The sequence below is a fragment of the Misgurnus anguillicaudatus genome, chromosome 6, assembly GCF_027580225.2.
Source record: "Misgurnus anguillicaudatus chromosome 6, ASM2758022v2, whole genome shotgun sequence".
Classification (NCBI taxonomy): domain Eukaryota; kingdom Metazoa; phylum Chordata; class Actinopteri; order Cypriniformes; family Cobitidae; genus Misgurnus; species Misgurnus anguillicaudatus.
Window position 1 is genome coordinate 30,847,244 of NC_073342.2, and position 13,915 is coordinate 30,861,158.

Below are 13,915 nucleotides of genomic sequence, written 5' to 3' on the forward strand. Positions count from 1 at the left end.
GTAAAACCTCATTAATAATTTTACATGTCACAAACTGAACCGAAACTCTCAGTTATGGGTGTAAATATATATTTCCATAACATGCAATAATCTGTAACATTACACAAACGCAAACTCGTTTTATGTTTGTTTACTTGCACATCTCAATTCATCTATTTTACAGAATAGGCGGGTCTTTCACAAAAATATGCTGTCATAACCAATAAAATTTAAGGCTGATGTAACGGGCATGTAGAACCGACCAATCACAGACACAATAACAAACCCATCCATGTCAAATTCACTGTACAAGCGACTAGCCAATCAGGCGTCGAGTCTTGAATACTGACGTGCGTCTCAACCAATAGGAAGCCAGATCTAAAAGTAACAAGTCCTGCCTTCGCGGAGAATGCCAGAGATAGTCTGTAATGGCGACAGGTTTGGTAAGTAAAAAAAGTTGTTGAAATATTACGATGAAACGCAACGGTAATGTCAATGAACTTTATTTTGCGTGACTATTTTAAGGCGCGACGGATTCAGCAGTGCGAGCTATAAAAACTGTCATTCATTTTTTTCATCGCAAATGACAACTTTGTTTTTGATTGGGATTTTTTTTTCTCTGTGTGACGTTTGTTGTTTGTTTGTGGGTTAGTGAATTTCAACCCTGCCATGGCGACAATAATTCACACAAAAGAATTCGTGTTTTCTTATTGAAACCTTAAAAAAACGGGATATCCATTCATTACAGTTTGCAAACGGAAAGGACTTCATGTACCATGTCTCAACTTGTTGACATTCTTTTGTTTACACCTCGGACGGATCTTATCTGAATTCAGATTCATGGTTTAATTTAAATATTTTGACATGTGTCAAACATCTAACACATGGATGATGTGTATATGGTGTGTTTAAAATCAAAATCGCTGGTGTTAAGTCATTTTGGGATGTTTTTTCAAACAAAGAGTTTCGTATTATTTTTACGATTGCAATGAATACATTGTTCCCCTTTCAACACTCAACAACGACGCTTTAAGCAATAAAAATATTCTTTATAAATCAAAACTTATTAAATGGTCCGAATAAAACAGTCGTTGTCGTCGCGTTAATTCACGAATGTTGAAAACAGATGATTTTTCTTCCTGTGTTGAAAACAGAAAGAGTCGAGCCAGCAGACTGGCGTCAAAATGAAACTAATCGTGAATATAAACGGAGTTATCGTCGACCGAGATGATTGTGTAGACTGTCATCTATAATATTTGATACATTTTATGTTTTTCCTGGCATAATTCAGCGCTGTTATCGATCTTCTGTTGTTACGCAGTTATGAATGAATGAGCTGCGCTGCGCATGCGCGAAGTCTCAGAAAGTTTATAAACAAGCTTTGCATGCGATACGGGTCACGTGACTGCGCCTCCCGAAACAGTATAAAACGAAACTTGTATTTTTTTACGCTTACATTTTGTATTTTAAAACGTCACGCTGTCGATAGATTTATATTTTTTGTTTTTATTTTATGTATTATTTTGTGTAAACGTGATAATGGTGCGTAACGTGCACAAGCAGCTGCCAAGGACATATTGCACAATACACTGCGTGATTCCTGTGTTTACTTCATTCATTCATTCATTCAAAACAGATTTCCTCTTAATGCATTAGTTTTTATTATAAATATATATATATTTACTATACACTGCTAGTTAAAAGTGAACACCTAAAAATAAATCTTCCTCTGACATTTAATTTTTTTTTAAATATACCAAAATATGAATGTTAGTTTTTATATTTCTAGATAAATATAAAAGCATACACATACATATGTATTGCTATAATTATTTTATATAAATAAAGACTGGTTTGGAAACAACCAACCCGTTTTACTTTCACTTTAACAGGTTATCTTGTGTTTGTAGCCTCGCCAGCTGATATGTTATAAAATGGTTTGGGAAGTAAAACCTCAGTCAATCCCTCAGAGAGTTCACGAAGTTCAAGCACAGAGTTCAGGTATGGACGAGACCTTTGACCTGCTCAAGTGCAACGAGCACCTGCCCTCCTCACCTGGCTGCCCGTCCAATGAGAGCCACATGGAGTATGGTAACTAAACTTTTACATTACAAAACTAACCTACATATTAGTTTTTTATTTACAGTTTATGTACGTATACACATGGGTGTCTTTAAAAAAAATATTTATTTCTAGATGACCTGCCCGAGCTGCAGGAAGTGCAGGATGACCAGACGACACATGGCGTGTTTCAGGTGGCCCCAGGTGTGTCACATGAGGAGGGGCCAGGTGAGGGGCGGAGCTCCAGTGCCTCAAATACAAACTGGCTTACAGAGTTGGCCAACATTGCAACTAGTCCTCAGAGCCCCTTACTCCAGAACGCCCCACATAACCGGTTAGAAAACACTATAGTTTATACCGTACATGTGCTTTTATTGCATATACTAAGTAATTTGTCATCATTGCAGGTCTTCTCCCGTCCACATCTTCACCAGCAGTAGCAGTTTACATTCCTACGCGAGACCTCCGTTGTCCTCCAGCAGCGCTCCCAGTCCCGCCCGCAGTCACATGAGGGAACGCCGACGTACCAGAGTACGACCATCACCCATCCTAATCACACGAACACATAATTTAAAGGTTTAAAGTGTGAAATGGTGTCAATTGTATAATTTATGTTGAAAATGTGCTTTTGGTATCTTAAAGTATATTCTTGTGTGTGTGTTTGTTACAGGCAAGTAGTGAATCTGAATCGGGCATCTTCTGCATGTCGTCTCTATCTGATGATGATGATCTGGGTTGGTCTCATTCTTGGCCCTCCACCGCTTGGCACTGTTTTCTGAAAGGTAAACACACACTGAAACTTGAAAGAAAGCCGATGGTCTTAAACGCAGATGTTTAGATGAAATGTTCCCATAGCTGGTTAGGAACAAGGAGCAACACGGGAAAACAAATAACAGCTGATGGTGTGTTGCCAGCCATTTCATCAATGAAGTATAATAGTGGGGAAAACAGCACCCTCTGCTGTTATAAATGCAGTGGGAATGCAGTAAAATAGGACAAACGGGCGTGTCTCTGGGTCACAGAAGGGCCAATGAGTCCTCTCAAGAGAGAATTTTGGTCTTCACACCCACTGCATAGAAGACTTTAGCTTTTTTGTTAAAGTGATGTATTAAAGAGTGTTTAGTATGTTTCATAATATATTACATCATGTTTCTTTTAAAGGAACGCGTCTGCGGTTTCATAAAGGTCCGAATGTGGAGTGGCAGGATGCTGAAGATGTGTTAGAGTCTGATGATGATTCTGATGATGAAGGACGAACACAGTCTAACCCTATAAAGGTACCGATGTTCACCAAATCTAGATAAATAAAATCTTCACCATACATTTAAAGGTGCTGTGTGTAACTTTTACAAAGGATCTAATGATAGAAATACAATATAATATACAAAACTATATTATCAGTGCTGCATAAAGACCATACATAATGAATTGTATTGTTTTTATTACCAGTCCCTCCATAAAAACGCGATTATGCGATCGCATGTTTCAATGCATAATCAGCCAAAGTCTGCATATTTATGCTGGGGCCGCATTTTTCAAATACGCCGCATTTTCGCAGCACAAATTGCACATTTCCATGTGGAAATTAGGCAGTCCTTGCATGATTTCATATTCCCCGCATTTTCGTAGCAAAAAGTCACATATATCTTAGCAGACAGTTAAAAATTTTACATTTACTTCACACAAGCACAGCCATGTCCCCTGTTGCTATGGGAATGTTATAAAATAACGTAATTACGCAACGTCATTGAAAATGCTATTTCATAGCATCAAATTGCATAAATATCCTGCATATTCCTTCACATTTTTTAAGAAAACGTCCTGCAAGATCAAGGATTTTTGCTCGCAACAATCACAAAAAAACTCTGCATTTTTCTGGAAGGACTGTATTACCTTATACTACATGCACCCTAAACGCATAGCATCGCGTTCCTCGCTCTACATTACTTGCGAGATTTAACTTTGTGTCATGCAAATTTTTCGATTGAGTTAAATATTTTCAAGTTGCGCAAGGATGCGTTTGAGGCAAATATTGCATGATTTCCCGCAAACGCGTCACCCAATTCGCATCATTCGCATCGCCCAGCGCGAGTTTGCATGTATTCGCATCTTTTCTTTGACTTTGTATGTAATCTACTTGCGCAAATCATTGAATTCACGTTTGGTGTATATGCCCCATTAAAATGAGCCGTTTTTATCTACAACCACCGCGGGTCCCCTTACATGGAAGTCGGCATTTTGTGCCGTCATATTTCTACAGTAGCCCTAAACGGACAAACTGCTCTACATTGCACGCTTTGTCACTGCTGTATTTTGTCTTATGCTGCGTTCACACCAAACATGAATGTAGCGTCTGGCACGACTAAACGTGAAGATGCATATTTACGTGCGTCTCGAGGTCTCGCGGCACAAATGAGGCATTTTGTGCGGCACGGTAGACGGTAATCTGCCTCATTCACGCGTCTAGTTTGAGCGAATGACGCGGATTGAGTGTTGCCGTGGGAAACGCGTGAGTTATAAAATCTGAATTTTGGCGGAAAATCGTGCCGCGTTAATCAATCAGGAGCTTGCTCTAATAGTGACGTGATTACAGGAAGCGAGCGGAGTCGCAGAAGCCCCTCCCATGACAAAAATTTCCGTGTGAATGTCTCGGTAGCCACCACAGGACAATGAGGCGCGAATTAGGCATTTTGTGCGGCATGGTAGATGCGAATCTACCTCATTCACACGTTTACTTTGAGCTAAAAACGCGAATTGAGTGTTGCCGTGGGAAACGCGCGAGTTGAAAAATCTGAATTTCGGCGGAAAATCGTGCCGCGTTAATCAATAAGGAGTTTGCTTTAGTAGTGACGTGATTACAGGAAGCGAGCGGAGTGGCAGAAGCCCCTCCCATGCCAAAAATTTCCACGTGAATGTCTCGGTAGCCACCACAGGACAGTGAGGCGCGAATAAGGCATTTTGTGCGGCACGGTAGATGCGAATCTGCCTCATTCACACGTTTACTTTGAGATAAAAACGCGAATTGAGTGTGACGTGATTACAGGAAGCGAGCGGAGTCGCAGAAGCCCCTCCCATGACAAAAATTTCCATGTGAATGTCTCGAATGACTACAATTTCACGCGCGAATGAAGCGAGTGAACTCAAAATGTTCAAGCGTCCAACTACGCGCGAGTAGGGCGTTTTTGCCGTCTCTACCGCGTTTGGTGTGATTCCAAAATATTTGTCCTGTGGTGGCTACTGTAGCTTCTCTATGTGTTTTGGTGGACTGAGCCGCAATTCCCAATCTCACAGCTAGATGCCGCTAAAATCTACACACTGCACCTTTAATGAAAAAAACTCTGTTTATCTCCAAAGAGTTACGGCTCAGAAGGTCTAAAGCTGGTGGCTTTGGAGGAGACTGTGTCTTTCGGCCAATCTGCCCTGAAATTAACATTTGACCCCGGTTCTCCTGAAGCAGGACTTCTGACCGCTGAGTGCAGATTGGACCATCCGTTCTTCGTGAAGAAGAAGGGTGAATACAGCAGACGTTTAAAGACACACCTGTTGATTTACAATACATTACATAATATGTTACTTAACAATGATTGTGTGTTTGTGTCAGGATGGTCTTCCTTTTGTCCGAGCCTCACCGTCGTCCAGCACGGCATCCCCTGCTATGACATGGAAGTCGGAGACTTGTGCCTGCCACCAGGACACCCCGATGCCATCAATTGTGACGATTCGGTGGTTTTTGACACTTTTAGGAGGTACGAAACAAGTCGAGATGAATGCACTTTGTCAGACACTTCATGAAGTCTAAACCGTGTTTAATGTCTTTCTCAGTTATGACTTCACTCCTCTGGACTCGTCCGCCGTGTATGTTCTCAGCAGTATGGCACGCCAGCGTCGGGCCTCTCAGTCCAGCGGCGGAGCTGTCAGTCCTGACTGTGACAAACTGGAGGCCTCCGCCCATCACTCCCCCAGCAACAAATCACAACGCAGCCACGCCACGGGGAACTCCGCAGCCACGCCCACAAAGTGCAAGCGGCCAATGAATGCCTTCATGCTATTTGCCAAGAAGTACAGGGTGGAGTATACGCAGATGTACCCGGGCAAGGACAACAGGTGGGTGCCTATGCAAATTTTAATCGATAGAGGAATGCAATAATAAAGTAATCCCAACAATGGTTAAAGCAAATGTGGATTTTAACAGAGCGATCAGCGTTATTCTGGGCGATAAATGGAAGAAGATGAAGAACGAAGAGAGGAGGATGTACACCATGGAGGCGAAAGCTTTAGCCGAGGAGCAGAAGCGACTCAATCCCGACTGCTGGAAACGCAAGAGAACTAACTCGGTACGACTTAACGAATATTAGTTGCGATTCAATATATTTACGTCATTTTTTTTTACTGATCTCGTCTGTTTCGCTCGGGTTCTCAACAAAACTAGCCAGATGGAAACATGAACTGGAGACGGACGCTGACCTTCATTCTATAGCAAGAATGATAACCCCCAACTGTGATGCTTATACGGACTTGCTTTAGAAAAAAATCATTACAAATAAGCAATTTAGTAAGAAGAATACGAAAACTTAACATTGAAATGATACGGAACGAAAGGTAAACCGGATAAACGCAATATATAAATGTAATCCTGTCAACTAACATTGCTTATGTATTTTTTATATCCTTTTGGAAATGTCGAAAATGCCTTATTCTTCCAAAGCAAAACAACTTTTTCAGGTAATTTCGTATTTCTAGGCTTGAAAAGTGCAACCCTGTGGTGCTATTACTGAGGCAGAAGAAGCGATATATATACAAACAATGTCTATTTTTAAATGTAAAAAGGGGAAATTGTAGACGTTAGCTTGTTTTTCTGCCGTATATAATATTAATTATATTTGTATAACTCAACTTATTGCACAGACTCAGATGTATTGCAAACGGACGAACGCTGATTCGTCGGCGCAGCTGGAAAAGGGTTCAATTTAATGTGACATCAATCCAGCCTATGCCATATTCAGTGTATGTGTGTGTGTGTATCCGTTCAGCCATATTGTACATGGATATTCGCACATGTACACACACAGATCCTGTCATATACAGCACTTCAGGGCCATGCCTTCACTGTAAGTGTTCTTGTTTTTGCACTTTATATCCATATATATATAACCTTATACAACCAATACATGTATACAAGCTGAAATGTTGTGTAAAAATATATATATCTTGATAAAATGTCTCCTTTGACACAATCATGGTCAAACTCGGCAAACTCTTTGCGTTTGTGCTTTGCGGGTTTGCTGTCGGATTGCATTACGAATACATGTTAATATTGTACAGGTCCACGTTTCCATCCATTTCTTGCACAAATTACTCTTGTATCATATTATAAATAAAATTTTAAACTTGCTTCCCTAATCATTTGCATTGACTTTGTTGTAAAGCAAAAATATGTTCGAGACAAAAATGCTTTATTTAAAAAAATAATAAATACATTTGTTGTAGAATTTTAAAGGTGCCAAATAAAGCATTGACATAATTTTTCTCTGATATCTACACAGAAGGTTTGTGGCTTTACTGAGTGCAAAAGTGATCCAGAGATTTGTCTTTAGAATGAAATGGTCTAACATTACCTTATTTAAAAGGGTCATGAATAATAATGATGAGCTCTGCTCTGATTGGCTGTTTCTCAGAGCAGCTCCTTCAGTAGCTCTGTGTGTATAAACATCTATGTTTAAGTCTGTATCAGACGAAGTTATGCGTGTGTGTGTGTGTTTTTCAGTGTGGACTTGCAAATCTTACTGTAACATCAATAGTAGAACTCTAGCCAAAATGTTAGCATATAGCATTAACTAGCATATAGCGCTAACTCTGCAGTAATAACATTGTACTTAATTTAATGTGTAATTTAATGTTGGGCACGTACATTTCGACTGTAATGTTACAGTTGGTGTTATGTTGAGATTGATCTGTTTTCCAGCCATCTTTTGCATGCACAGGTTTACATAAGAAAGAGAAAAAATGTGTTTCACATATACGATATTTCATTACCATTTACAGAATTCATCTATGCCTAGATAAATACAGTTTAACATTCTACGGCACCTTTAAATCTTATTTTTTAGTATAAATATCTAAAAATTCTTAAATTGAGATATATTTACTTGATACAGCGCCCCTAAGGGGACATGGAGCAAAAATTAAATAAAGTTTAGTTTCATGTGCTCACGCGAAACCTTCATGTGCAGAATGTTTAGTTTCTTGTGGGCACATGAAGCTATCACGCGAGCACGTGAAACTATCGCGTGCTCACGTGAAACTATCGCGCGCACACGTGAAAGCGAAAGTTTCACGTGCGCGCAATAGTTTCACGTGAGCACGCAAAACTAAACTTAAAAAAAATTCTGTACATGAAGGTTTTGCATGAGCACATGAAAGTTTATTGTGAGCACATGAAACTAAACCTTAGATTTTTCCTCCTCCATTGTCACCTTAGGGGCGCGGTAATTTTTTTTGAAAAATTTTTGTTTTCTTAAAAAAATGAAAATCACGAGTTTATGTTCAAAACAGCTATAAATATTTCCCAGTGTGTTAAGAAAAATAACTTTTTTAATTGTTTTTTTTCTATTTAGTTGAAACTTTAATTGTTTTTCTTATGGCACTGGCTGATATTTTTACCTGTTTTGAGCATAAACAAACTTTTTGATTTTGAATTTTGTTTTTTATTTTGAAAACAAAACTTAATATTTTTGGTTTTTCACAACTTTAAGGCTTAAAATAAATCTTAAGTGTCTCCGGAGGACGTATGTACAGTTTTAGCTCATAATACCATATAGATAATTTATTATAACATGTTCAAATGTGCCATTTTTGGGTGTGTCCTTTAAAATGCAAATGAGCTGATCTCTGCACGAAATGGCAGTGCTGTGGTTGGATAATGCAGATTAAGTAGTGGTATTTTTATAATAAGATCCCCTTTTGACATCACAAGGGGACCCAATTATAGCACTTAAACATGAAAAAAGTCAGATTTTCCTGATATGTCCCATTTAAATCAAGTAAATACATTTAAGCATTTTTAGAAATGTATAGTGGAAATAAAAAATACATACATTTTTTGCACTGTACACAGTAATACACTTGTATTAGATGTCAGTGGGGCAATTTAGTCCATCATCAAAATACAAACTGTTCAGTTAGTAGGCTATAACAAGAAAAACATGCATGGTCTTGGTTAATACTCTGATTAAATCACTTACTTAAATAAATGTTACATAAACATTCCTGAATTATACCATAAAACAAATTTCACATTTCTGCTTTTAACTTTCATTAACTTTCTTTATAAATGATTTGGTGATTATTGTCTTTAGTAGCTGAGAGGACAAATGTGATATTTTTTGCTTTTCAAAGAAACTATTGTTAGATCTCGTTTATTTTTTTATTTTATTATTAACGCCATATCAGCATTATTATTATTATTATTATTAGCTGTAGCTTTAACTATAAACACCAGGAGGTGCTCAAACACCAAACACTCTCTACTGCTACACACAGAAAAATAATGCAGCATGAAGTTAAAACAACTTGGTTTTGCAAGTCAATTAACTACTGTAAATAGTTGACATAATATAAAAACTAGTTGAAAACTAGTTAATTTTTTAAAGTAGCAGTTGATTTGACCAAAATGCTGTATTTTTGCAGGTTGAAGAAAACAGTACAGTTGTGTGTTTGAAATTATCTGGGGATATTGATGTGTTTGTATAGTAAGTTTTGATTAACTCTTATTGGACAAACCAAATATATTACCGTAAATGAAACAGATACAAAAACATATATGGGTGATTCTCACGAAACCATTGAAACACCACGGCACTAATGATTTTAGCTTTAAAATGTGTAATATAGTAACATTAAAAAGCATCAGAATTAACACAATACTGTGTTCTACCTTGCACAATGTGTGATTTCAATATAAGAATTTATAATTGTAAATTTATCTCATTTTCTGCTGAAATTCTCATTACCGCAATGTGTCCGGCTGTGTTCGAACATGCTTTATGTTGTAATTTAATCAAATTAACACAAAAATATTAAGAAAAAAAATAAATGGATGTTTTGCTAAACTACTTTAGATGACAGAAAAAATATTTACTGAATATTCATGTATAATAATAATGGAAGAAAAATTTAGGAAAATGATGTGTCCATGCCTGATGTTCTCATCCTCCGCAACACTTTTTGAGAACAGTTTAAGCACAAATACAGAATTTGAATAAAGTTTGATTTTGAGTGACCAAGCACATGGACCAGTTACTTCAAGATGGCTACCAGGTAAGATTATTTTTTTACAGTTAATTTGAAATATTGTCTTGTCAGAATGCTTACACGACATTTTGATTATCATTACCGCAACAGATGCTTATTAAATGTTAATTTAATTAATAGAAGGATAATACTTTGATTTTAAATGCATGTGCAGAATCTCCAAATTATGTTCTTTCAGGTTTGTCGTGTCATTTTGAAAATATGTCAGTGTTGATGTTTTCTGACTGTTGCGGTAATGAGATTTTTTAGGACTAATTTTTTAAATTATGTTACAAAAAGTGTTAAATGATAAGTAAAAGTTTTTAAATTAATGTTCCCATTTACTCCAGACTTTGTTTTTCAATGTCTGTTGGGAAAAAAAAGTAAATTTAAGCAATTTTTACATTTTCATGCTTGACATTTTTAAAACCAAGTTTTCGTGAGAATCACCCATGTGATCCTAGTATAGACATCTAAACCATAAAGTTGCAGTAACGCTTAATGCTTTATACATTTCACAAATAATATAGACATGAAATAAAGCTCAAAGGCATACATTTCAAACACTCAAATGCCTTTCTGAAATTTAAAAAGGATTGTGTGAAAATACACTGCAAAAATGATTTTCAAGAAAAAAATCTTAGTATTTTTGTCTTGTTTTCAGTAAAAAAATATCTACAAATTCTTAAATTAAGATGCTTTTTCGTGATGAGCAAAACGACCCAAGAAAATAAGTCTAGTTTTTAGACAAAAAAATATCAAATTTAAGCAATTTTGTGCATAAAACAAGCAAAAAAATAATATTTTTGATATTTTTGGTTTAAAAACTAGACTTACTTTCTTGGGTCGTTTTGCTCATCAAGAAAAAGCATCTTAATTTAAGAATTTTTAGATATTTTTACTAAAAACAAGACAAAAATAGTATGAATTTTTCTTGAAAATCATTTTTTGCAGCGTATAACCTTGATATCTTTAATATTGACTCAGTAAGGTGAAGTGAAATCAAACTTTGATGCTCCTCATCTCATCATCAGATTATGAGACTCAAGGCTGGATTTCATAGACAGTATCTGTAAGTTTTGCATTGCACCCTTCTGCAATGAATCAGAAAAGATGATTTTTTTAATATGCATGCTAGAAAAGCTTGTAAACGTCAGTTTTACTATTTAATCCCTGTTAGTAATGCACTGGAGTTTCTCTTCAGCAGCTTATTCATCTGTTTGCTTATTGAGCTCAGTGTAGCTGTGCTGTGTGTTCAACATCCACAGACTCGTGCTTCACATTCCTGAAACCTCGCCAGTTCACACACACACACACATGTACACACACACACACAGCAGTCTTCAGTGTTGGCTGGCAGTGTTGACTGTTTGGCCCTCACTTTGATAGTGACAGCTCATGTATATGTATGCGCTGGAGCTTCCCGGGTCCCTAATGAAGTCACGCAACCCCGGCGCGCGTCTCCAATGCGCCCGAGCGCGTCCTCTCGTCAAGGACTGAGACCAGATGAGAATACAGCAGTGAAGCAGAAGCCACACATTAAAGTAGACAGTTCGATCCACCAGCTGTCAGCATATAATAACAAACTCATTTAAGAGCTGATATGCTTTGCATTTTAAGCGAGATGGCTGTTATTGATCAGAACGTTACTATTAAAGCATACTGATCTTGTAAAGTAGCTATTTTAGTATTCTGGATGTTATATGCATGCATAAAATATGTAAATGTTTTTTGGGCCATAACAAAATTTCAAAAATAATGTTTTCAGACAGGTTTCACAAACACTTACAATCCCAAAAACATCCCATTGGTTGGGTTAAAGTCCCCATGAAATCAAAATTGTTTTTTGGCATTGAGTCCCAGTTGGAAAAGTGTACTAAAATACACTTTATTATGCATTTTGTGATTAATATACCAAAAAATGAGTCTTTAGCTTTGACTTTGAGGAACCAAAAACAGTTCTTTTATGGCTTGGCTTTTTAAATGACCTTTATACTGCCTTACAAAGGTACAGCGCAGTAATTTGGTCAAAATTGTGTTAAGGCTTGAAATGGGCTTTGTGCCATCTGTTTTCTGACAAAGTCTCCTGGTTCAATTTTGTCCCATTTCAGAGAAACAAGAGTCAAAATTGCAATAAGATGTACTAGCTGGTGTATAAAATGGTGAAAAGGTAATTTGTCTCAGTTTCAGTGTTTGTATAGTTACTGCACTTTGCTTTTGTAGGGCATTATATTAAAATGCATTTACTTTTTACTTTATTACGGTCTCTGCCCATTCAGTGACAGGATATTTTACCATTAAAAAATTACAGTAATAAATTTACCATTTTACCAATTACAGTAATCGATTGTATCAATCCATGCATCAATGCACTCTCAAAAAGAAAAGTACAAAAGTTGTCCCTGGGGTGGTACACACTTTTAAAAGTACATCTTTGTATCTAAACAGTGCATACTAAGTACATACCGTACTTTCCGGACTATAAGCCGCATCGGAGTATAAGCCGCATCATTCAAAAATGTGCCATTAAGACGAAATAACATATATAAGCACAGTGGACTATATGTCGCGTTTATTTAGAAAATTATTTCACAAAATCCAAGCTGAAGAACAGACATTTAATCTGGAAAGTTATTCAACTAAACAATAGCAGACAGAACAGCAGGCTGAATAGATTTCTGTACGTTAAAGTTATCAATTATTTAAACGATAAACCATAACATACAGAACTTACCTGGAAGGTTGAATAGTCTAAATTAACCGAACAAGCCAACTAGCGTGAAGTTCACAGACTCGTCAGTCCGCAACACTGAATCCATTGAATTACATAAATACAAGAGCAGCATATAGCCGACTCTCGCGGCTGTAGACGGTAATGTTGTCTCTTGCCTCATAAATGTCAAAATTAATTCATACTGACTTACAGGGCGCACCTGTTGATAAGATGCACGACCATCCAAACTATGAAAAAAATAATGCGGCTTATAGACCGAAAAATACAGTATTTGTACCTAAATATACATATTACGACCTATTTAACTCTTTCCCTGCCATTTATGAGTTATCTTGTCATTTAAGAGAAAATGCTTCCCTGTCAATGACGCTTCCCTGACGAGTTTTTACAGCAATCCATATTATCCGCTATTATCCACTAGGTGGCGCTCTTACTCAACTTATAAAACACTAAACTAAAGCATGCATGGGTTCAAAAACAGTGAAAACTGTGTATGTTTTGATCATCGCTCTAAATCTGATCTCGAAAAAAGTCATTTACAAAAATGCAATTATTTTAGCTTTTTGCTAAAATTTTTTTTGCACAAAATCTTTGGTGAAAATCACAAAAAATGCTGCCGCTGGCAGGCAGCCTTTATAAATAACGTTAAAGGTTATCATCCTTGTATTTTCTGACAGTGTGGGACTCAAAACCCATGACCCTGACAATGCTAACACCACGCTTTCCTCCGCCGATGTTTACATGTTTGGAAAGGGTTAGACGCCAATGTCAGAGATAAGAAAGACAGATCAGTGGGTTAGTCAGAACAAAAGAGATAAAAAAGACGTACTGTGATGGGCTGACAAGATGAGA

At 37.1% G+C, this 13,915-nt stretch overlaps 1 protein-coding gene across 3 annotated transcripts; it reads left to right on the forward strand.

Annotated features, from left to right (window-relative positions):
• Positions 1-287: 287 nt before the first annotated feature.
• hbp1 (HMG-box transcription factor 1) lies at positions 288-7,440 on the forward strand. 3 transcript variants are annotated; one of them, XM_073869002.1, is made up of 11 exons: positions 288-422; positions 1,890-2,070; positions 2,176-2,374; positions 2,448-2,616; positions 2,711-2,822; positions 3,202-3,317; positions 5,395-5,551; positions 5,642-5,786; positions 5,863-6,144; positions 6,233-6,370; positions 6,448-7,440. In XM_073869002.1, exons 1-11 carry the CDS (start codon positions 408-410, stop codon positions 6,467-6,469), a joined length of 1,536 nt encoding a protein of 511 aa, XP_073725103.1. In that variant the 5' UTR covers positions 288-407; the 3' UTR covers positions 6,470-7,440. The 3 variants fall into 3 exon arrangements, with proteins under 3 accessions (XP_073725103.1, XP_073725105.1, XP_073725104.1); XM_073869004.1 differs by having other exon boundaries at positions 289-422; positions 2,448-2,571; XM_073869003.1 differs by having other exon boundaries at positions 318-422; positions 1,872-2,070.
• Positions 7,441-13,915: the final 6,475 nt, after the last annotated feature.

Bases quoted from the DNA above. Each gene is read 5' to 3' on its own strand.
- hbp1 (XM_073869002.1), top strand. The intron at 2,617-2,710 runs GTTTAAAGTGTG...TGTTTGTTACAG, and splicing joins CACGAACACATAATTTAAAG to GCAAGTAGTGAATCTGAATC. The intron at 6,371-6,447 runs CTCGGTACGACT...TCGTCTGTTTCG, and splicing joins TGGAAACGCAAGAGAACTAA to CTCGGGTTCTCAACAAAACT.